This window comes from Aquarana catesbeiana, linkage group LG13, assembly GCF_042186555.1.
Source record: "Aquarana catesbeiana isolate 2022-GZ linkage group LG13, ASM4218655v1, whole genome shotgun sequence".
Classification (NCBI taxonomy): Eukaryota; Metazoa; Chordata; class Amphibia; order Anura; family Ranidae; genus Aquarana; species Aquarana catesbeiana.
In genome coordinates, this window is record NC_133336.1 from 125910258 (window position 1) to 125934597 (window position 24340).

Genomic DNA, 24340 nt, shown 5'->3' on the forward strand with positions numbered 1-24340 from the left:
TTGCTTGTGTATGGATTTACAAACTTCTTTTTTGGGGTGGTACTAGGCTTGAAAGACACATGGATGCATTATTTCATAAAAAAAAATCCAGACACTGTAGCCACATATTATATTCCTCTGTGTGTCCGGATTCTCCCCTCTGTTCAACAGTCCTGTGTCTTTGCATGCCCTTGTGGAGTTTCTACAAAAGCACAATGTATGCAAGGATACATTTTCAAACTTGTAGATGTTGGTGCTCATTGTCTTTAGACTACATAATTGTTGATACCATCTTAGACTAGTGTTCTAAGGCCCGATTCACACCTATGCATTTTTAATGCATTTTGCAGATTTGCACTACAGAATGTGTTCCATAGGAAACCATGTTAAATGGACTGTAGAGCAAATCTGCAAAATGCAAAAAGCACTAAAAATGCATAGGTGTGAATCAGGCCTAATAACCCCTGAAGTTTATGTTTCAAGGCTTGACGTGTCAAAAAACAGATGCTAGTCTATGTAGATAGGTTTACCTAGGCATCCATGTACGATTTCTCATGATCTGATTTTCTCCTTCTCTCTGGAGTGTAGCCTTTCCAGAAGGAGTGAGTAGGTGGGATTTAACTTTAGTTTACATGTTGTCTACATTTTTTTCATTGTTTATGCAGATTGAGATGAGATTGCCATCCTGTAATGTGGTGGGATGTTTGATTTCTTTATGTATATCACAATGATATTCTCACCATGTAATACTGTATGAAGCTTGAAGTCAATGCATGCTACTGCCATAAAATGTGAACTGATCATCACCTAAATCACAACAGTCTGTTTAAGCTGATGACACACAAAAAATTCTAATTTCTTGCGTCTTTATTGAACACACCACATTCACAGTGCTGGAAGAAAAGTAAGCAAACCCATTGACTAAATGCTTCAACAAAGCTAATTGGAGTAATTAAGCTGGTCGAACCTCTTTTGGCAGCAATGACTACAAGCAAGCACTTTCTGTAGCTCTAGATCAGACATGTTCAACATTCAGAAGAATTTTATGACCATTCCTCTTTACAAACCTGCTTCAGCTCAGACACATTTGTGGGATGTCTGGTGTAAATCGCTCTCTTGAGGTCATTCCACAGCATCTTTACGGGGTTAAGGTCTGGGCCACTCCAAAAGGCACATTTTCTTTTCTGAAGCCAGTCTGTAGTGGATTTACTTCAATGCATAGGGTCATTGTGCTGCTGAATCACCCAACTTCTACTAAGCTTCATCTGATAGACAGCAACCCTGACGTTATCCTGTAGGATATTTTGATAAACTTGGGCATTCATTTTTGCCTCAATGGCAAGTGATCCAGGCTCTGAAGCATCATAGCAAGCCCAAATCATGTTGTTACCTCAACCATACTTCACTGTTGGGATGATGTTTTGATGTTGGTAAGCTGTGTCCTGTTTGTGTCATACATAGTGTATTCTATGAACAGTTCGACTTTTGTTTCATCGGTCCACAAAACTTTTTCCCAGTAGCACTGCAGTTTGTTTTTTTTTGGAGAACAGTGGCTTCCTCTGCCATAGGCACCCTGCCTGTTCAAAGACCTACGTATGGTAGACTCATGAACAGGAATGTTTTGTAGTTCCAGTAATGCCTTCAAGCCTTTAGCTGGTAATTGTTGGCTCTTCTTTACCTCATTGAGGATTTTGCATTGTGCCTTGGGAGTCACCTTGACTGGGGGGAATACTAGGAATACTAAACGGTTTCCATCCATAGACAATTTGTCTAACTGTTGACTGATGGATGCCTAAACACTTTTAGATTGCTTTGTATCCCTTTCCAGCCTGATACAGATCAACTGATGCTTGATTATAAATAGCAATCTTAAAATGTTTGAGTGTTATAACAATCAAGGTAGCTCTAAACCACACCTCCAAACTGACTCCGATTAGCTTTATTGAATTAGTCTATGGGTTCACTTGAACTTTTTTCCTATTGCTCTGAGGTCACTGGGCCTTAAAAACAGATGGTTTCCAATTTTTCTCTAAGTGTGGGGTTTGCTGTGACTAGGTCACAGAGGATATGTCTCACTTGTGTATTGACATTTAAAAACCCCTTTTTTGTGTAATTTAGCAACGGTCTTGTAAAGTGTTTTACATTTCTTCCAAAGTGCGCTTTGGCTTAGAACCCTGTTCCTCCTCCTACACCGAGTAAATGTTTGGCATTGTTATTACTGCAGAGTACAGTAGGAGGCCTTGATCCACATCATATACTCCTGCTCCATAAAAAAGGCCTCCACCATTGTCTAATCACACTGTGGGGCATTTACCAAAGTATTCACTTTTATCAGAAAGCTACATGGGGTTAAGGACAATATGCTGCAGTACCATGAGCAGAAGCAGGCACTTCTATGTTTATTAAAAGGTAGCTGCTTTTTTAAAGTGATTACCACTTCAGATGCAAATGAATAAATACCCAGTTTACCAATGGGGGGCAGTGTCGCTTCGAACACTTTTATTGGTTAATTAATTTTAACAGCAAGTCAAATACATAAATGAATAGCAATCCACAATTAAAATAATGTCCACATACACTACTGAGGAAATTTTTTCAAGGCAGGTGTGAAAAAATGCAGTAATTAACCCTACATTCACACTTGTGCTTTTTTGTGCAATTTCTGTTTTGCAGAAATGCACTACAGTCCATTCAACATGGTTTCCTATGGTACACATTCGCATCTAGGCGTTTTTCAGCCGGTGCGTTTTTGGAAAGGGTCAGGGAACTTTTATTCCGCAGCAGATTGCGTTTTGCGTGTAATAGACTTTAATGGCGTCACACCAGAAACTTGCACTTTTTATGTGTTTTTATATACATTTTGCCCCTTTAAAAAACTGTATATAGCTGATTGCTAAGGAGTGGGCCGGGAAGCTGGCTGCCACATCTTTAACAACGGATGAGTCCCCGCTGACAGCTGAATGTAAAAAATTGTCGGCTAAAAAAAAAAAAATGGCGTGGCCACGCCAAAATAAGATACCATACCAGGCCACATATCCTCAACATGGGGGGGGGGTAAAATGTACACCATACTCATTCACATGGGGGGCAGGATCTGGGGACCCCCTTGTCGAAGGGGGCTTACAGATTCTGATAAGCCCCCGCCCGCAGATCACCACTGTCCAGGGTTGTGGGAAAAAGGACCTTGTCCCCATCAACATAGGGACAAGGTGCTTTGGGGTGGGGAGCAGAGCCCCCCTGCTCCAAAGCACCCCACCATGTTGAAGGCATTCGGCCTGGTATGGTTTAGGAGGGGGGGGCGCTCGCTCGTCCCCTCCCTTTTCTGACCTGCTGGGCTGTATGCTCGGGTTAGGGTCTGGTATGAATTTAGGAGGGGGCCCACGTAATTTTTTTTTTTTGCATAGGGTTCCCCTCAAAATCCATACCAGTCCAGGAGGGAAAGATCGATGGGGGGGACCCTACACACTTTTTTTCCTTGTCAAAAGAAGTTTATTGAGTATACAATGTTATAAAGATACATAAAGTAAGTTTACAAGGATCTATAAAGTAAGCTCATTGTTTTACAGTAGGGTTTATATAGGTAAATATCATGAAATTTCAAATATTAAACATTGGGTTCACGTAAACCTAAATTAAAGATATATATAATTTCCTTAGTTACTTTTGTAGGTATTTAAATGATTTATACCTACTATACATATTGTTTACAAGTAGAGTGTATATAGGTCAAATAAATTCTGATAATGAGCTTTAATCGTAAGGTGGAGAAAAGGAAAGAGAAAGAAGAAAAAGGGTTGAAAGGTAGAGGTATGGTCCACAAGGTTGTCCCGCTCGTCAGTTTATTATTCTTTTTAGTTCTCTTTGAAGCCTTAGAATGGGTGTCTCTGTAAGTCATTTAATCTGTTACCATGGCAACAGGACAGAGTCATTGAAGTTTGACAGGAACTGTTGTTTTATCCAAGGATGCCAAAGTTTTTCAAATTTTGGAATTTGATTTTGATCGATGGCTACCATCTTAGCATGGGACATTGTATTATTCATTCTGTGAATTGTTTCTGCTAGTACCAATGTAGGAGATTTCCATGCCTTGGCCACTGTTTGTTTTGCAGCCGTTATTAGTTGGATCATTAGTTTGAATTGAGAGAGTGTTAACCATTCCGGTTTTAGATTAAGTAAAGTTAAATATGGATCTGGTTGTATTATTTTTTTAAATATTTTAGATGCAATCACGAAGACTTCCTTCCAGAAGGTTTGGATTACTGGGCACGTCCACCATATGTGTAAATATGTGCCTATTTCTGGGCATCCTCGAAAACAAAGAGCTGAGGTATTAGGTGAATATTTTGCCACTCTAGCGGGTACAAGGTACCAGCGAGTTAGGACTTTATAATTTGTCTCCAGTGCTAATATGTTGGGTGAAGATGACTTAGATGTAAGCCATATGTTAGACCAGTCCGTGTCTTCTAAAGTTCGTCCCAGGTCCTCCTCCCACCTCTGAACGTAAGAGGGTCTATTAAGATTTGCTACTCCATATAATTGATTATAAAGTGATGAAATTGTACCTTTAGCAAATGGATCTTTTGTACAGATTGATTCAAAAATGGATAATTGGGATAATGGTGTATCCCCCTTTAGGAATGGTGTATAGAAATTTTTGATTTGGAGATATCTAAATATCTCAGAGTTTGGTAGATCATATTTTTCTCTAAGCGATGGGAATGAAAGGAATGATTTAGATGCTATGAAGTCATTTAGTGTCTGAATGCCTGATGTTGTCCAAGCTTTAAAAGAATTTGGGTAGATCCATGCCGGATAAAAGGCCGGATTTCTGATAAAAGAAAGGAGAGGATTGTGTGGAGATTGTAACTGATATTTGGTTTTTAGTTTATCCCAGAGAGATAAGAAGTGTTTAGTTATGGGATTATGAATTTTAAAGCGGTCTTTAGGATCAAGCCATAATAAATTTGATATTAATAGAGGGTCATTTTCTGAAGCCTCTATAAATACCCATAATGGGATTTCCTGTTTTGCATGGTATTTGGACAGACTGGCCAAATGTGCTGCTCTGTAGTAGTTAGTAAAATTAGGGTATCCCAGGCCTCCTTTATTTTTGGGAAGATGTAGTGTGTGTATAGGTATACGTGGTTTAGAAGAGCCCCATATAAACGAAGTTGCTCTTTTTTGTACTATTCTCAAAAAATAGGAAGGAATTGGAATAGGGAGGACTCTGAATAGATAAAGCAATTTGGGTAGAATAGTCATTTTGATTGCATTAATCTTCCCCATCCAGGATAAAGGAAGTTGCGACCATTGTTTTATTAGATTTGTGATCTGTCTTAATACAGGAGGATAATTGGTTGAGAATAAGTCAGAATGAGATGCTGTTAAATGAATTCCAAGATATGGGATTGATTTTTCTGCCCATGTGAATGGGAGTGCAGCCCTAGCCGGGATCAATTCCATGTTTGTGAGTGAAATATTAAGCACTAGGCATTTCTTAGGATTAATCATAAGGCCGGATAGGGCTGCAAATCCATCAAGAGCTGGTATTAAGTTAGGACCAGAGACCTGTGGTGATGATAGAAAAAGTAATATATCGTCTGCAAATATACATAATTTGTGTGTAATACCTCCTACTTCAATGCCAGTTATTGTTTGGTTTGTTCTGATGCATTGGGCCATGGGTTCGAGTATAAGGGCAAATAATAAGGGAGATAATGGGCAACCCTGTCGGGTACCTCTTTCGATATTAAAGGCTTCAGATTTGTATCCAGCATATTTTATATAGGCTTTGGGTTTATTATATAATGCTTTGATCCATGTTAAAAAGTGGGGTCCAAAACCCCATTTTTGTAATGAATATTGCATATATTGCCAGGATACTGTGTCAAATGCCCTCTTAATATCGAGAGATAGAAAACATAAAGGGATTTTCCGTTTTTTAGCAATATGTGCCAATAACACTGCCCTGCGTATATTATCGCCTGCCTGTCTATTTGGCATGAAGCCTACTTGATCTCTATGTATTAATTTTCCTATAATGCTATTGAGGCGTTTTGCTATTATTTTTGCTAATAATTTAATATCGAGGTTTAACAGAGAGATAGGCCGATAATTCACACAGGAAGTATCATCAGAAAGGGGTTTTGGGATCATACAAACAATTGCCATTAGTGTTTCTTGCCGAAAAGAATGTCCATCTAGAAGTTTGTTAAAAGTTTTAGTGAGAATGGGAGAGAGTATTTCTGAGAATGTTTTATAGTATAAAGCCGAGTAGCCATCTGGGCCTGGTCTTTTGTTAAGTTTTAGGTCTTTTATGGCGTTAGCAACCTCATCTATAGTTATAGGCTCATCCAAACTGCTTTTTTGATTCTGAGATAACTCAGGTAAGGTTATTTTTGAGAAGAAGGATTCAGCTTCTGTAGGATTAAATTCATTGTTTGTCTTGTATAAAGTTGCGAGATGTGAGTGAAATTTATGGACTATTTTAACTGGATTACAAGTGTAAACATTTTTTGATAATTTCAAACGTATTGGTTTGAAAGATTTGTTAGTTGAATTTAATGCCCGAGCCAAATATGTACCTGGTTTGTTTGTATTCATGTAGAAATTGTGTTTGGAGCGTTTGAGGGATTTATCAACTGATTCAGTGAGAAATAGATCATATTCCAATCTAGATTTTTCCAGATGAGATTTTGTACTCTGAGATGGATTATCTTGAAATGATATGTAGGCTGCATTAAAATTGAGTTCTAGTTTTTTTGCTAGATTTTTGCGTTCCCGTTTAAATAGTGCCATTTGTCTTTGTATTGTACCACGCAAGACAGGCTTATGAGCTTCCCACAGTGTTATTGGGGAGATGTCTGTTGTATTATTAATTGATATGTATTCCTTTAAAGCTTATTCAATGGCCATCTGATGTAGTGGGTGTTTGAGCATTATGTCCGGTGAGTACCACGTTGGGTCATGCGCTTTTGGTATGGCTGAGGCTATAGTAGTGTATACTGCATTATGGCCAGACCACGGAATTGGAATTATATCTGATGCAATAATTTCTGGTATCATTCCTATTGTTAGAAAAATATGATCTATTCTGGTGAAGGTTTGATGAGGGTGCGAGAAATAAGTGAATTTCTTTTTCATTGGGTTACTTTCTCTCCATGAATCTACCAGATTGTATTTGGAAAGAAGTTGAGAAAAAGGTAATCTAGAGGTTATTTTGGATGGTGTAAAAGGTGATTTATCTAGAAATGGGAGGAGGACCTGGTTCGAATCCCCACACATTATCACTGTTCCTATTTTGTGTGTATTAATCACTTGTAATATATGTGAGAGGAATGGTGTAGGTTGTTTGTTAGGAGCATAGTAGGAAATCACCGTGATTGCTGTATCCATTATATAACCCATGAGTATCAGGTATCTACCTTCTGGGTCTTTAATTTCTGATGATAAGGTGAATGGTGTGGATCGGTGAAATGCAATTAGAGTTCCCCTTTGCTTGGTACAGGCAGAAGCCGTGTAAATTTGTTGATAAAAAGGAGAAATATATTTTGGAGTAGAATCTTTGGTGAAGTGTGTTTCTTTGAGGCATACTATGTGAGCCTTCTTGTTATGGAAAGTACGGAAGGCTTTGGTCCTTTTTTGAGGGACATTTATTCCCTGAACATTCAGGGAAAGTATATTCAGTGGTGCCATGGCAATAGATCAAATAGTTTTGACTTACTTTTTGTTATGCAGAGCTGACTGCGCAGATCAACCTGTGTGGACTGAAGAGATGAATAGATAGAAAAGAAACCAGGGAATTCTGGAGTAAAGAGTAAACAAAAAACATATGAGATTAGATGATACATTGTATAAATTATTTTTTGCAAGTAATCACAATTTACCCGTGAAAGAGAATAAATATCTCTCTCAGGGGAATAAGTGCCTTCGTCACACTCCCACATAATATGGTTGGGAGAATGAGGAGGGCTAATGGGGGTACACGGATCTTCCGCTTACAGGAGAGAAGTGCTATGTCAAAAGACATCAAAATGATGTTTCATTAATTGGAGTGCAGAATATAGTTTTTGTTGAAATTATTTATTCCAGGGTGGTTGTATATGGTTAGTCTTGCCCTAGGCTAAATAATTCAGTTAGAAAGGTACTGTTAATAACTTTGGTATTGATGAAGATAGTTTGAATTATTTTGGGATTTTAACCCTTTTAGAGTAAACAATTACATATTTTATTCATATGTAACTGTTTAGATATGTTAACTCATAAAATTGAGGTTGTATTGCTTCAGATTAGAATAAACAAAAACATAATTCTAGGAACTAGTTAGGTAATAATATATTTGTTTTAAGAAAAGAAAGAAAAAGCTTCCATGACTTCTGGATTATTGAACATATTTGTCCTAAAAAGTAATAAATCTATTGTTATTACCTGATAATATATAACTGAACAAGAATTTCCTTATTTCACTTATATATTCTAAGGCTATATGAATCAGAAGTAATAAGAAATATAACTGGAATGTAACATGATCCCACACAGTGTGTGACTATCAGAATGCAGTTACATTCAGTTATAAATACAGGTTTTTTATAGAGAACCATCTCTTAGTATAATAAATGAAGAGATATCAGGAATTAGGATGTCAGTCCATTGAATCTTCTTGGTCCATGGATGATGTGGCATAACGGCCTCTTTTGTGAGAATGATGATTCCCATTTTGTTCTGAAAATTTTCTGGGTGCTGCCTGAAGGTGAAGATGATGCCATTCTTCTGCGTGTGGAAGTGTTGCTGCTTGTGGGTTCTGTCAGATTTAATTTTAAAAGGGTTTGTTGTAGTTCATCTGCTGATCTGCTTCTGTAAATTGTACCCTGGTAGTTAAATCTGACTGAAAAGGGGAAGCCCCATTGATACATAATGTTGTGGCGTTGCAGTTCCATTAGTTGGGGTTTCATGGATCGTCTTTTAGTAATAGTAAGTTGGGATAGGTCAGCAAAAATTTGATAATTGTGTCCATGAAAATTAAGTTCCTTTTTTTCTCTTGCAGCAATTAGTATTTGTTCTTTCGTTCTGTAATAATGAAATTTTGTGATTATATCACGTGGGGGTCCATCTTTCTTTTTGGCTGTGAGGGCTCTGTGTACTCTGTCCAGTTCTAAACGTTCAATAGGGATATCTGGCTTTAGTTCTTGTAATAGAGCAGTAATAGTAGATTGCAGGTCTGTCACAGTTTCAGGTATTCCCCTTATGCGCAAGTTTGAACGTCTGGCTCTATTTTCGTAATCTTCGAGCTTAGTTTGAAGTATTAAATTCTCTTTTTTTAATTGTTCCAATTCTGTTATATTTTCTTGGGTTGTAATTTCAGTTTCATCCATTTTTATTTCTAAGGCTGCCGTGCGGTTTCCCAGCTCTCTTATTTCTTTGGTTAGGCTTTTTGTTATTTGGTCTGAGGTTTGTTTTAAAGCCTTATGAAGCATCTTTTCAAATTGTAATAATATTACTGGGGATACTGAGGAGGCTTGTGGAGAAGTTTGTGAGAGGATTTGTTCTGTATCTGACTCAAATGGAGAGTCTTGCTGTGACATTTTCTGTCTGTGAGAGCGCCCTGATGCTGTATCTTGTGAGGTGACTGGAGCTGCTTCAGCTGCAGTGAGTGCCTGTGAGCTCTTTGTGAGGTGATTTTTATTTCTGCCACGGTTTCCTCCCAGTACCATATTTCCTGCCCAAACTTTCACAGTTTGTTCCCAGGGGCAAAAAGGTTCAAATGGATACCTTTTGAGTCTGCAGGCTCCGCTTTGTCCTTCTCTTCTCTCCTCAGCGGTGTGGAGCTCTAACAATGCATGTCTGGTCCGCTAGGCTCCGCCTCCTGCCCCCTCTACACATTTTTTTTTTTTCATGAACTTTGTTGCTGGATACTTTTCCCTAGACTGACAGCTGATGATTCATTGGTTAAGGACAGAGTGGTTGGTTACCCAGCCCGCTCCTTATCAACCAGCTATATACAGTGTTTTTAAAACGGAAAAAACACAACACACAAAATGCATGAAAACTGCATGCAAAAACACGGGTTTAAAAACGCAAAATGCACCACAAAATGTGCCTGAAAAACAAATCAACTGCAACGATGTGAGCCTAGACTAAAATTGCTTTCAGAAATAGAAGTGTTAATAGTTTATTTTGATCAATTAACAAAATGGAAAATAAATGAAAAGAAGAGAAATCCAAATCAAAACAATATTTGGTGTGACCACCCCTTTGCTTTCAAAATAGCATAAATCCTTCCAAATACACTTGCACTCAGTTTTTGAAGGAACTCAGCACGTAGGTTGTTTTATGCATGTTGTAGATTTTCTGTGGATGTAGGTGGTCTCAAATCCTTCTGTCTCCTCATGTAATCTCAGACAGACTCGATGTAGGGATCAGGGCTCCGTAGGGGCCAAACCATCACTTCCAGGACTACTTGATCTTTACGTGGAAGACATTAGCTGTATGTCTGATTTACGCTGAATATAGTTCTTAATGGCATTGGCTGTATGTCTGAGGTTGTTGTCCTCCTGCAGAATAAATTTGGGGCCAATCACATCCCTCCCTGATAGTATGGCATGATGGATAAGTATCTGCCTGCATTTCTCAGCACTGAGGACACCATTGACCCTGACCAAATCTCCAATGCCATTTGCAGAAAAACAGCCCCAAACTTGCAAGGAACCTCCACCATGCTTCACTGTTGCCTGCAGACACTCATTAGTGTAATGCTCTCCAGCCCTTCTGCAAACAAACTACCTTCTGCTACATGTAAAGAAAAAAAGATTGCCGCTACTTCCAGCCACCTGAATAAACGATAAGGAGCGGCCTCAGCCTACATGTCTCCACCAAACCACACACCCTGATGCATCTCACCCTGCTCACCAGGGCAAAGTCATTCTTAGTTGTGCAATCCTGCTACAGTCAAATTTTGACAGTTCAGAGAACCTGCTGCCATTTTTCTGAACCCCAGTTTCTCTGTTTTCATGCATAGTTGAGTCGTTTAGCCTTGTTTCCACGTCAGAGGTATGACTGACTGGCCACAATTTTTCTACGAAGATCACTTCTGGACAGACTTCTCTGGATAGTAGATGGGTGTAGCTGGGTCCCACTGGTTTCCGCCAGTTCTGTGCTGATGGCACTGCAGGACACCTTTCAGTGTCAAAGGGAAGTAAGCATGATGTGTCTTTCATCTGCTACATTAAGTTACCTTGGCTGACCACTGTGTCTATGGTCCTCAATGTTCTACCGCTTGGAGCCCCCCCACGGTGGCGGAAAGCCAGGGCACGATCGCAAGGTAGTTTATTATTTTGTACAGTTTTTCCAGGAGTCTAGTTGGGTGATTTTGGTGAGATACCAGGGGTCTAAACAGACAGAGAAAGGATAAGACACATCTCTTAATCTCTATCTCTGCAGCCTCAGCTGCACAGAATGAATGCACAGAGATTCCGGTTCATTCACAAACTGAAGCATAGTAAACACAGTTATGCATGAGCAGAGTCAGTGGCTGGTACTGATATTTTAACACATTTACCAGCCGGCACCTTTCCCACTCCCCATCCTGACACATCCCCTGCAGCAGCCCGCAAGGAGGGGAGGGGGAAAGCTGGGGGGGACACGACGACACACCAGGGGAGCACACAGGGACCTGAAGGCTGCAGGACCTGGCTAGGAAAGGCGGCATATAAAGGAACCAATGCCCTCCATTTTCCTCCTGTAGGCACTGAATGCCTATGGGAGAGAGAGGTGGAAAAGCAGGCTTTTAGCGGCTGAATGGAAGGCATTGGTTCCTCTATATACTGCCACCCCTCCTATCCAATTACATCCAACAGCCATTTTTCAGTGAATGCAGAGGAATTAGTGCCTTCAGCATGTTTAGGAAGACCCACCAGCCTGTTAATATTATGGCGAAGCCAGTTCTCCAGGTCTTCAGATCTTTGTAAGTTGGTGTCGATTTTACACATGGCTCATGGGTCTGTGCATAGAGGGTGCATCACATCTTCCAATTTACCTACGCAGTCCTTCAAGGCTGATGTGGGCTCCTGTACTTTCTGGAGATAGTGTTTACGAAGATACAGCTTCTCCCTGACACCCTGTACCTGGCCTCTCAGGGTGTAAATAGAAGCATGGCATTATTGAACTGCTTGGAGCACATTTGCTATGGTGGGCTCAGCGGCCTGTCCAGGGGGTCCAGGCAGAGGAGGGAGAAGGGAGGCAGTACTCACTGTGCAGGAAGGGTCCTTGGCCTGGGCGATATGTTCTGAATGTGTATGTTCTGTAGCTGCAGTAGAAGGGCTGGAGTCTGGCTGAGTGTCAGGTGGTGAGAAGTTAGCTGCATGATGAGAGGCCTCTCCCTTCATATCTGTGCTTGGGAGCCAAGCGAACAACTCCAACTTGGCTGCCACTGTCTTCCTCACCATCTCTCCACTTGAATGGCCGCTATGAGGATTCTGTAGTGCACCGCTGCCAAATAGTGTGCCCTGCTTAGCAGTGTTGGAGCCATCCTTCCTCCTGGTCATGGCGGCATATTGAGCAATGGAGGCTGCCAAGGGGAAAAGGAAGGGCTGTAGAGGGAAAAGAGCCAGGTGGTGGGGGAGAGGAGTTACGGTGGAGGTAGGAGAATCTACAGGATGGGCCACCTGAACTTTGAGGTGCACGTCTGCTCACATAGAATGCTGGCCACGTCCTGTCCCTCCTGTCAAGGGGAAATCACACTAGTCCCCTGAAGCATGAGGCTGGGTTGCAATTGTGACCTCTCTAGGTATACCCTTACCTGCATGAGACATTGCTGATGCAATATAACTAACTTGTGTCTTGTTGCTGTGCTCAGTCTCACCATGGTGTATGACCTGTGACATGAAACTGTCTTACACAACATCACCTTAGTAGCAGAGTTTGGCTGTTCCTCACACAGTTTTAAGCCTCCTTCAGAGTGGTTTGTTAATGACTGTGTCAACCTAGATTTGAAATTGATGATTAGCACCTGCTTGGTATAATTGGTTAATTATACACCTGACTCTAATCCTATAAAATGCCTGACTTTATGCAAGTGTACAAAGTGTGCAAGTTTAAGAATTGATGCTGGTTTGGAGCCAAAAGGGTAGTCACACCAAATATTGATTTGATTTAATTTTTTCTTCTGTCTGCTCACTTTGCATTTTGTAAATTGAAAAACATAAACAATTAAAAAATATATTTTTGAAAGCATTCTTACTTTACAGCATTTCTTCATGCCTAAAACTTTTGCACATGTACATGTGATTAAAAAAAGTGCTTCAGAATTTGCGCTCCAAGACGGGATAGCTTCAGACAAGGAACGACTATATAGTATCACACCGCACTCACCGGATGATATTGACCCCTTGATTTACCAAGTGAGTCAATATAACACTCTAAACTGGAGTCCTTGTTCCATGCAGCTCTGCCCCTTTAAAAGTTCTCCTTTCAACTTCCTGAAGTAATGCAGTGCCCTCTTTATATTGGCTCAGAAATTTTAAACCAAAGACTATACAGCAAAAAGACACAAAGAGGCTCTACATAGTGAAAAGTGCTGCTGTTTATTAAATGGAATAAAAGATATTGCACTTAAAATGTATAAAATTGTTAGTAGCTTTAATAGAACAGAGAGGCACCTTAACCAAAATGGCTGCCACATGCCTCGGGTCACCGGTGCATAAAGCAAGGTCCATAAAGACATGGATAAGTGAGTTTGAGGAACTTGACTGAGTCCTGACCTCAACCCGATAGAACACCTTTGGGATGAATTAGAGTGGAGACTGTGAGCCAGCCCTTCTCCTCCACATCAGTGCCTGACCTCACAAATGAGCTTCTGGAAGAATGGTCAAACATTCCCATAGACACACTCCTAAACCTTGTGGATAGCGAACTCAATATTGAACCGTACGGACTAAAACTAGTGGGAAGCCAATAAAGTTCATGTGCGTGTAAAGGCAGTGCCCCAATACTTTTGGCAATATAGTTTATTTAAAAATGAAGGTAGGCTATCAGCACCGTTCTTCAGTGGAATGGAGATTACTGACGATATAGCCAGCTTATGCATTGCCAAGTTTCCTTTTAGGCACACATTTATGCAGTAAAGCATTTATAACCAGTTTTACTTCTTGGACACTATTGCCAAGCTTATTAAAATGCAATTGTTTTTCCTCGTCTATAAAGTTTCATTTTGTAAGATACAAATATTAATATTTTTACGATTAAAAGAACATAGAGGTGCCAAACGATCTGGACTTGAAATCAGGTCACAAATTTTTTGGTGAGATTACTACAGCTTTAAATGGTCAAGTGTGACATTTACAGGAAAGACTTGCATATACGTTCAGATGCTTATATCTCCGGATCTACTGATCTTTTTAACATGCAGTTTTCACTTCAGGTAGCTAGCTTCAAGCTTTGTTACCAAATTCCCAAGTATATAGTCAATTGAGTTCTACTGAAGGAGAGGATCAGGCTCACTGAACTGATATGGAAGGGTCCTGAAAAGGCATTTATTTCAGCCCTTCTACTACTTATTATCTGTGCATTGCAGCAAAACTGATAACACACTGGCATTTTTTCCTTAAAAAAACAAAACAAAAAAAAAAAAAAACTTATAGTGAGTAATTTACCACTTGAAGAGGATGCAGTTTAAAATAAAGACCAATTACGGTATATAATGAAAGATTCGGTTAGGACACTGAATTGGAAAGAATATTTTTATTTTTGTTAAACATGTCCTATTCTCATCAGATTTTTTTTTCCCCATTTTAACTCGTTGAGGAAGGTCTTAGTTGCTCAGTTCCTAGATGGTTTCTTTAGGTAGTTTATGTGACGCTCACCTCTTTTGCCACAGAATCCACTTTCAACTGTTTCAACATAGACAGGGTCATCTTTAAACCTGCAGCATCGTGGAGAAGAACAGCAGAGACCATTCAGTAAGCATTTGTAAAGTTGATGAAAGTTCTAATGCACAACTAAGAATCAGAGTTTAACAGTCGGATTAAAATAACATTAAAAAGTAAACACTGCACTGTATAAATCCCACATAATGAAATGCAATGTGTAAAAGTTAATCATAGCAAAACACTCTGTGTCTGACTTTATAAATTGAAATCTGACTGACTGCCATGAGTTAAAGTGGCGTTCCACCTAAAAATGGAACTTCCGCTTTAAGTGATGGTGACCCCCCGACATGCCATATTTGGCATGTCACTTTTTTGAGGCACCGATTTCCCACTTCCTCCCGGGGCTCTGTGGTACTGGAAGGAAGTTCACGTCTCCCCCCCTCCCTTCCTGCAATCCTCTGGGACACGTCACAGGTCCCAGAAGATTGCCCGGCCATTCACAGTGCGTGCTCGGCTGTGAAGCCGCAGCAGTGCGCCCACAGTTACAGTGACGGCGCCGCAGAGAGGAGGGGGAGAGGAGCGGGGCTCCATTCACCCGCATCGCTGGACCGTGGGACAAGTGAGTGTCTGATTATTAAAATTCAGCAGCTACACTTTTTGTAGCTGCTGACTTTTAAATGGGTGGAACTCCGCTTTAATATAGCTTACACGTTATCATAATGCTTTGAAATGCTTCACTGCTAAGCCTGAATGCGATTAGAATCAATTTTATTTTAGGATATATACAGTATATTACACGTTTTATTTTTTTCTCTCCTCTACAAGGTCCAAAGTACAATCTTATAATCCTCAAATATCTAATTCCAGGAAATGGCTCTTGTTTGTTATGTTCCGTGCACCTGCACCCTGAGCAATGCACACAAGTCCCTCTGAGACTGGAAGAGGGTTTGTTGTTAGCTTGACAACACTGTGTGAACCATACTGGTAATTACTGGTACAGTAAGAATGACTTGCCACTATACACAGAGCATGTAATTACATTTTGCCCTAAATTGTTACAATGTGTGTGACTACTGTGTAGCTTGAGATTCCTATTGGAAATGACAAAAGATTTCCCTTATTGAATTGGTTACAAGTTTTACAAATGTTCATAGATATCTCTAATATGAGAAAAGGAAGCTGGAATCCTATTTGTTACTATATGCAACATGCATTTCACTTTCCTTTAATTTCTGTAAACCTGGGAGTATAGTGCATACAGCATTTTCACTTTGTAGACATATCCTGAGCTATATCTGTAGTGCAAACATCAGTTCAGCAACTTACTGGATCCAGGCTACAGAAATGTTAATGAATCACTGATTGTTGTAAGCTATAGTAACTTATTGTTGTCAACACCTTATTAAGACTCCTGCTGACAGGCAGATTTCTCCTCCTATACGCTCTAAGGTTGGGTTCACATATGTCTGGCCGGATTTCAGTGCAACTTTTAAAAGGAGTCCGATGCAATTTCGTTCACCGGTTTAGGTGTGAATTTTTACTTAAAATTGCACATGAACAAAAAAATATTTAAAAACAGACTGCGGCCAGCACGTACATATGTGAACTCCAAGCCGGTTTGGTTAACATGTCATGCGAATCGAGTGCGGTTCAAAACACATTATATATGTGAACCGAGCCTATACCTGAAGGTTTTTTAGAGCTGACAACAGTGTAACAAAATAGCCCTATATGCAGATGACGCCTTAATCTTCCTGAGCGACCCCACAAAATCCTTATAGAGACTCATGACACTTGTATCTGCATTTGGGCAGCTTTCTGGGTTTTGCATCAACTGGGAGAAGTCGGTATTGATGCCGCTATATAACGCAAAAATTTCATTACCAGACTGTGCAAAACAAATTCAAATAAAACATAAAATTAAGTATTTAGGGATCCAGGTAACACAAAAAGTGGGGGACTATGTGGACCTTAATCTTAGACCGCTATTGACTAGGCTGAAAGATAAATGTCAGACCTGGTGCAAACTCCTATTAACTGTGATTGGCAGAGCCAATCTTATAAAGATGATTTGGGCCCCACAATTATTGTATATTTTTCATAACTGCCTGATGTGGATAGCCGCATTTTGGTTTAAAATGATAGAATCGCTTTTTCACAAACTCATTTGGAACAAAAAATATTATTAAATTTATTAAAGTTAATTATTAAATTAACAAACTTAATGCTGGCTAAATATGAGGGGAGACTCTCTATTCCACATCCAAAAAATTATTTTTTGGCTTTACAAACCCAGCTATTTTTTGGCTGATGAGAATGATCTCATACAGGGGTTATTACTTCCACTGGGTAAGGGATATTCACTGATGTCCCTACTAGAGACAAAAACCTTTCAAAAAGATAAGAAATTCATGACAGGCGAGCTATTCAATAAGGTATGGCTAGCAATAAAAAAGATTACTAGCATTACAGGTTATATTTCCTATACACCAATATGGAATAACGCAAACTATGAGGAAGTGCAGAGATTGGAGGGATTTGGGCTTTGGCAAATTCAGGGGCTGAGATATGTGGAACAACTGTTTTGGAACGATAATATAAAATCATTTGCACAAATATCTGAGGAATTCGGGATTCCAAGACAGAGGTTCTTTCAGTATCTCCAGCTTAGACATGCCTTTCATGTCCATGCCCGTACATCTGTATTTAAGTTTAATGTCTCTAAAATAACAAAATTGTTGAAGAAAAGGGATCAAAAGAAGGGACTTATCTCTAAAATATATGAGATATTGCAGTGTAAATTTAAGGAAGCGGTAGTGGTGCCGGCCAGGGCGCAGTGGGAACGAGACCTGGGAGCATTGACTGTTCAGTGGTCGGAGGTCTTGTCTGCGATCCCAAAGGTATCTCTGTCAGCTACTCAAAAATTAACACAACTTTTTATTACACATAGATCATACTATACCCCCGAAAAACTGGAGACGCAGGGAATCCCCCTTATGCCCCCAGTGTAGTGGTGCACTGGCTAATCTAATACACATGTTGTGGAAATGCCCCAAACGCCATCGATATTGGCAGGATATAATTAAAAACATAAATAGCGCATTAGGTATAGAAATTTCACTAGACCCAAATTTATATTTATTAAATATAGTGGAGGAACCAAATATTTCAAAACATACCCATATCGCAATGACGAGAGGCTTGTTTCAGGCACGAAAGCTAATAGCTCAGAAATGGATATCTATATACCCCCCAACGGTCGAAGAATGAAGAACACAAATAAAAGAAACCATAATAAAGGAGGAATTTATTTATACACATAGAGGGAGCTGAGATAAATTTTATGCTATCTGGAAAAGCTGGGTAGAGGCCTGGGACAATTAAAATAAAAGATGAATCAATATGGGAGAGGGACAATATTGGGAGAGGATGGGAGGACGGGGGGAGGCCCTTTTGGGGTCGGGGGGGGGGAGAGATACAGTAGGGGGAAGAAATCTTTTTTGTTGTTGGGTTTTATTTTTGCATTTAGTTTTTATTTTTTTGGGGGGGTGGGTGAATGCTAGAAGTAAGATTATGTATCTGGAATAAAATGTATGTATAAATGTATAACTTGTACTGCTATGAAAAGAATAAAAAAAGTACTGAATTAAAAAAAAAAAAAAAAAAAACAACTGGCATTTTATATCTTAAAGCGATATTAAATCCAAAACTAAAAACATAACACAAGTATAATGCAGCTTATAAATCATTAGATGTGGTGGCTGCATTTTTTATTTTGGCTGCAATTTTAGGCTTTCCCCCCTCTGTTTTCACCTGCTGATCTGGCCATTAACACATCTCCTGTATTAGGGTGTCTACTTTCTGACTGAAGGAGCACAAAGGCACCTTTGGACAGTAGCATTGTCAAACTTCAGCTCACATTTTATAAGCAGTTACAGCTACAGTTTGTTTCTGGGATAAAGATTTTATATAACAAAAAGCTGATCCTTGTGAGCACCCCTGTCAGTGTTAAATGATTAGTCTCATCCCTCTAACTGCGACATCTGCAGGACAGCTTATTCTGTGGAAAAATAAGTGACTTACTGGTCAGATCACCATATGAAAATAAAAAGAAAGCTGAAAAAAGAAAACAAATTCAGCCATTAGATCCATGAATTGGTAAGCCAAAATATTATAAAGGTTTACTTTTGGGTTTAATACTGCTTTAAAAACAATAAAGATCATTTAACCACTTTAAGACACCAGCCGCCGCAGTTGTACTGCAGCAGGTTGGCTCTCCTGGGCGAATCGCCATCATTGTACATAGGCTTGCACAGGCGCAGATGTGGGCAGGCTTGCACCCGCTGTGGGAGCGTGCCCGCAGGTCGGGCAGACACGATGTCCACCAGCGACGCTCGATCGCCTAGTACAGATGCAGAATGGGGATCTGTCTTTGTAAACCAGGCGGATCCCCATTCTGACAGATGACATGACAGAGATCTACTGCTCCCAGTCATCAGGAACAGTGATCTCTCTCATGTTCCAGGCAGCCCACCCCCCCCTACAGTTATAACACACATAGGGAACACAGTTAACCCCTTGATCACCCCCTAGTGTTAACCCCTTCCCTGCCAGTGTCATTTTTACATTGATTAGTGCATTTTTATAGCATTGATCAATGTAATGTCACTGGTCCCCAAAAAGTTTAATTTGGGGTCAGATTTGTCTGCTGCAATGTCGCAGTCCCACTAAAAATCGCAGTTTACCGCCATTACTAGTAAAAACAATAAAAAAATAAAGTCCCTAAATCTATCCCATAGTTTGTAGACATGATACCTTTTGCGCAAGCCAATCAATATACGCCTATTGCATTTTTTTTTTTTTTTAACAAAAATATGTAGAAGAATATATATCAACCTAAACTGATGAAGAATTTGTTTTTATATATATATATATTTTAATATTTATTATAGCAGAAAGTAAAAATTTTTTTTTTTTCAAAATTTTTTACTTTTTTGTTTATAGCGCAAAAAATAGAAACTGCAGAGGTGATCAAATACCACCAAAAGAAATCTCTATTCGTGGGAAAAAAAGGACGTCAATTTTGTTTGGGTACAATTGTCAGTAAACGCGACGCAGTGCCATATCGCAAAAAATGGCCTGGTCATTAAGGGGGCAAATCCTTCTAGTCCTTAACTAGTTAAGATGGGCAGTAAAGTGGCTTTATAGTATTTAGAGCACATGGTTTTCTATTTCATGCTGTCATTTATAATTGATTTAGATTTTTTGCTTTCTCCGGTCATTTTATTATTGTTGTTCCTATTGAATCTGGAACATTCCATTAGATCCCCAAAACAACTGTAATATACAGAGGCTACGGAAAGTATTCAGACCCCCTTAAATTTTTCACTCTTTGTTATATTGCAGCCATTTGTTAAAATTATTTAAGTTCATTTTTTTTTTTTCCTCAATGTACACACAGCACCCCATATTGACAGAAAAACACATAATTGTTGACATTTTTGCAGATTTATGAAAAAAGAAAAACTGAAATATCACATGGTCCTAAGTATTCAGACCCTTTGCTCAGTATTTAGTAGAAGCACCCTTTGATCTAATACAGCCATGAGTCTTTTTAGGAAAGATGCAACAAGTTTTTCACACCTGGATTTGGGGATCCTCTGCCATTCTTCCTTGCAGATCCTCTCCAGTTCTGTCAGGTTGGATGGTAAACGTTGGTGGACAGCCATATATAGGTCTCTCCGGAGATGCTCAATTGGGTTTAAGTCAGGGCTCTGGCTGGGCCATTCAAGAACAGTCACAGAGTTTTTGTGAAGCCACTCCTTCGTTATTTTAGCTGTGTGCTTAGGGTAATTGTCTTGTTGGAAGGTAAACCTTCGGCCCAGTCTGAGGTCCTGAGCACTCTGGAGAAGGTTTTCGTCCAGGATATACCTGTACTTGGCCGCATTCATCTTTCCCTTGAGTCGTCTTGTCCCTGCAGCTGAAAAACACCCTCACAGCATGATGCTGCCACCACCATGCTTCACTGTTGGGACTGTATTGGACAGGTGATGAGCAGTGCCTGGTTTTTTCCACACATACCGCTTAGAATTAAGGCCAAAAAGTTCTATCTTGGTCTCATCAGACCAGAGAATCTTATTTCTCACCATCTTGGAGTCCTTCAGGTGTTTTTTTTTTAGCAAACTCCATGCGGGCTTTAATGTGTCTTGCACTGAGGAGAGGCTTCCGTTGGGCCACTCTGCCATAAAGCCCCGACTGGTGGAGGGCTGCAGTGATGGTTGACTTTCTACAACTTTCTCCAATCTCCCGATTGCATCTCTGGAGCTCAGCAACAGTGATCTTTGGGTTCTTCTTTACCTCCCTCACCAAGGCTCTTCTCCCCCCGATAGCTCTGTTTGGCCGGACGGCCAGCTCTAGGAAGGGTTCTGGTCGTCCCAAAGGTCTTCCATTTAAGGATTATGAAGGCCACTGTGCTCTTAGGAACCTTAAGTGCAGCAGAAATTTTTTGGTAACCTTGGCCAGATCTGTGCCTTGCCACAAGGCACAGATCCGGCCTTTGACCTCATGATTCTCATTTGCTCTGACATGCACTGTGAGCTGTAAGGTCTTATATAGACAGGTTTGTGGCTTTCCTAATAAAGTCCAATCAGTATAATCATACACAGCTGGACTCTAATGAAGGTGTGGAACCATCTCAAGGAAGATCAGAAGAAATGGACAGCACCTGAGTTAAATATATGAGTGTAACAGCAAAGGGTCTGAATGCTTAGGATCATGTGATATTTCATTTTTTAATAAATCTGCAAAAATGTCAACAATTCTGTGTTTTTCTGCCAATATGGGGTGCTGTGTTTACATTGAGGAAAAAATGAACTTAAATGATTTTAGCAAATGGCTGCAATATAACAAAGAGTGAAAAATTTAAGGGGGTCTGAATACTTTCCGTCCCCACTGTATAACCTGTGCTACAATATCATAATGCTGCTCAATGGTAGCAGAGCTCTGGGAGAAGGTAAAATTAAAGTCAATATACATTACAGAGTATACATAAAGGCGCAGAAAATGTGTGTCAGCATGTATGCTAGTACGTCCAATGGTGTAATTGCTTCTAAAGAATAAAATAAATTGGTAAAATCATTGATAAAATTAAGTATTTGCTTTGAATGAGTGGGGGCCAGCACGATTCCTGTGCAGGTTCTGCATTGCATCTGACTCAGAGGCAGTTCACACCGACATCTGCAAACTGCTGCGGGTGTCAATGTGAAGTTAATAATACCCCCAAATGGGTTTGCAGAACGCAGTGAGAACTGTGAAATTGGATAGCATTGGGGGTTCAAACCCAATTCCAGCATAGACCAAAAAAAAAAGGGTCCTGTGCCATTTTGGTGCGAATACAGTAAGATTTTAGCCATATAAACTGTATGGTTGAATTCACATCGCACAGACATCGCATGTGATCTGCACAGGAATGTGGTGAGAATCACAAACGATGTCTGGCATCGCATAAGTGTGAATCCAGCCTCAGTAGCAATAACATTTGCTGTTTTATAAATATAGCAAATGGCACCAAGATGAATTTCCCTAAATTTAAAGTGGTTGTCAACTCTCACATAACCAATGAAGTAACTGGCCCCAAGTGATACACAGAGATGAAACAAATCCTCCTACATACGTTGTAAATGAAACAAAAGAGAGAAGGTTCTTTGGATTTTAGTTACCCTGTTAAACAATTTTTTTCTTGTGATCATGGACTCATTCATGCAGTAATCCTGAGAGTTAACGCAATTACTAGTTGGTGGTGATTGTATGTGCTACATAAGTTGTACCTGTCTATCTGCAGTCTTCTCTTCTCAACATCTCCTGTAAGCTCTAACGAGCAGGGCCCTCTGATTCCTCCTGTACTGAATTATATTGTAATTGTACTGTCTGCCCTAACATTGTAAAGCACTGTGCAAACTGTTGGCACTATATAAATCCTGTATAATAATAATAATCTGTTCAAAGTGGTGAATTGTAAAGCTTGTCTAAGAGTTCAGAAAAAAAAGGGGGGGGGGGGGAGAGCTGACGTTACATTCTGCAGAGCTCAGTGATGAGAGCTCTGACAGCTGAATGGAGGGAAGGACACACAGCACACAGGAACAGTGCTGAGGTGTCAATCAGCTGATGATCCCTCCCGTCACCATTTTTTTGATGGTGTCAGGAAACCTTGTCAGAAGTGATTTATGCTGATAGCAGAGGAACAAAGCAGCAGACAAAAGTGACACTTAGTGCTCTTAATTGAGACATGTACACACTATAGAGGGATATGCTTTGTATATATTTTTTGTCTGAGGTTTACAACTTTAAAGCGTTCGGAACACATTTTATGGTAACCAGCATGCACCTCTCGATATCACGCATGCGCGATGCTTCGGCGGCCGTAGGGCTGTTTGTTTAGAAAGTTGCCATAACAACGGGCGGAGACGGAGGAAGGTCCTGCCTCGTTCTTATTGAAACAGCCTTAAATCGCATCATTTCCTGCCGGGAAATAACACAATTTTTTTGATCACAGTACTGCCCACTGACTCCTGGGAAATGATGACTCACATTTCCCAAGAGCACAGGCGAGGGAGGAAGTGACGAGGAGCTCCGCTGACAAGGAAGTGGCAGATTAGAAGCCACTACAAAGCAACAGGGCATTTCTGGTAAGTAAAAAAAAATCCCCCCCAAATGTTTCTTAATACTATTAAAGGTCTGTGAATATGCAATAAAAATTTCAGGGTGGAAGTCCGCTTTAAGAACCTGCAGCAAATTCAGGATGTAACAAGGAGGCAGAAAAACACAAGAATTATTATTTTTTTAAAAATAGATTACAGGGTGTTAAGGAAATGTGTAAGTTCTATATATAATTGTATTCAATTTTGTATGCATTGCCCTCACTGTGCACACGGCACTAATAATGTTTTCAGTACATGTTTGCATTCTTTCGAGTCCTGAATAGAATTAGCCTGCCTATGTAACGCCTCTTGTTACCATAAACGTACAATTGTAATATTAATGTGATACCTACGTAATCATGTGTATAAAAACCTTCAATTGCGTCATAATTAAGCAGAACAGTTATTTGGAAAGATGCTGAGCGTATCTTTTGTGTCTGTTCCCTACTGCAGTAGTTATTATTAATTTGGAACCACTAATCAATATGAGAAGAGGAGTCGCCTATCTATAAAATGTCCAACTCACAGGGTCAATAAGCAGTTGGCGTGGATGGATTATTTTTGGAGAATAATGATATCATTTAGTGTCACTTTAAATCTAAAATTGTGCAAAATGGCTGGCAAATGTCAGTAATATCAGGTGAAATGTGTCTACTTTTGCCCCTAAATTAGAGGTGGCAAATTCATACATTGCACTCCCTGAGCACTGCAAAAGTAAAGAGCTGCTAATTATTTTTGTATTGTATATTTAAAACAATTAGAACCCCCCCCCCCTCCCCCCAGGTTCAAAAAGAGAAGGAAAAC

At 39.8% G+C, this 24340-nt stretch overlaps 1 protein-coding gene across 8 annotated transcripts in view; it reads right to left on the minus strand.

Annotated features, from left to right (window-relative positions):
• Positions 1-13537: 13537 nt before the first annotated feature.
• CCDC9B (coiled-coil domain containing 9B) overlaps positions 13538-24340 on the minus strand; it is a 398828-nt gene continuing 388025 nt past the window's right edge. For all 8 annotated transcript variants that reach the window (XR_012237175.1, XM_073610486.1, XM_073610484.1 and 5 more), the window contains one exon: positions 13538-14893. Coding sequence is in view for 7 of the 8 variants with exons in the window: in XM_073610486.1 (XP_073466587.1) it covers positions 14791-14893 (103 nt within the window). In the remaining variant the exon portion in view is untranslated. The remainder of the gene's footprint in view (positions 14894-24340) is intronic.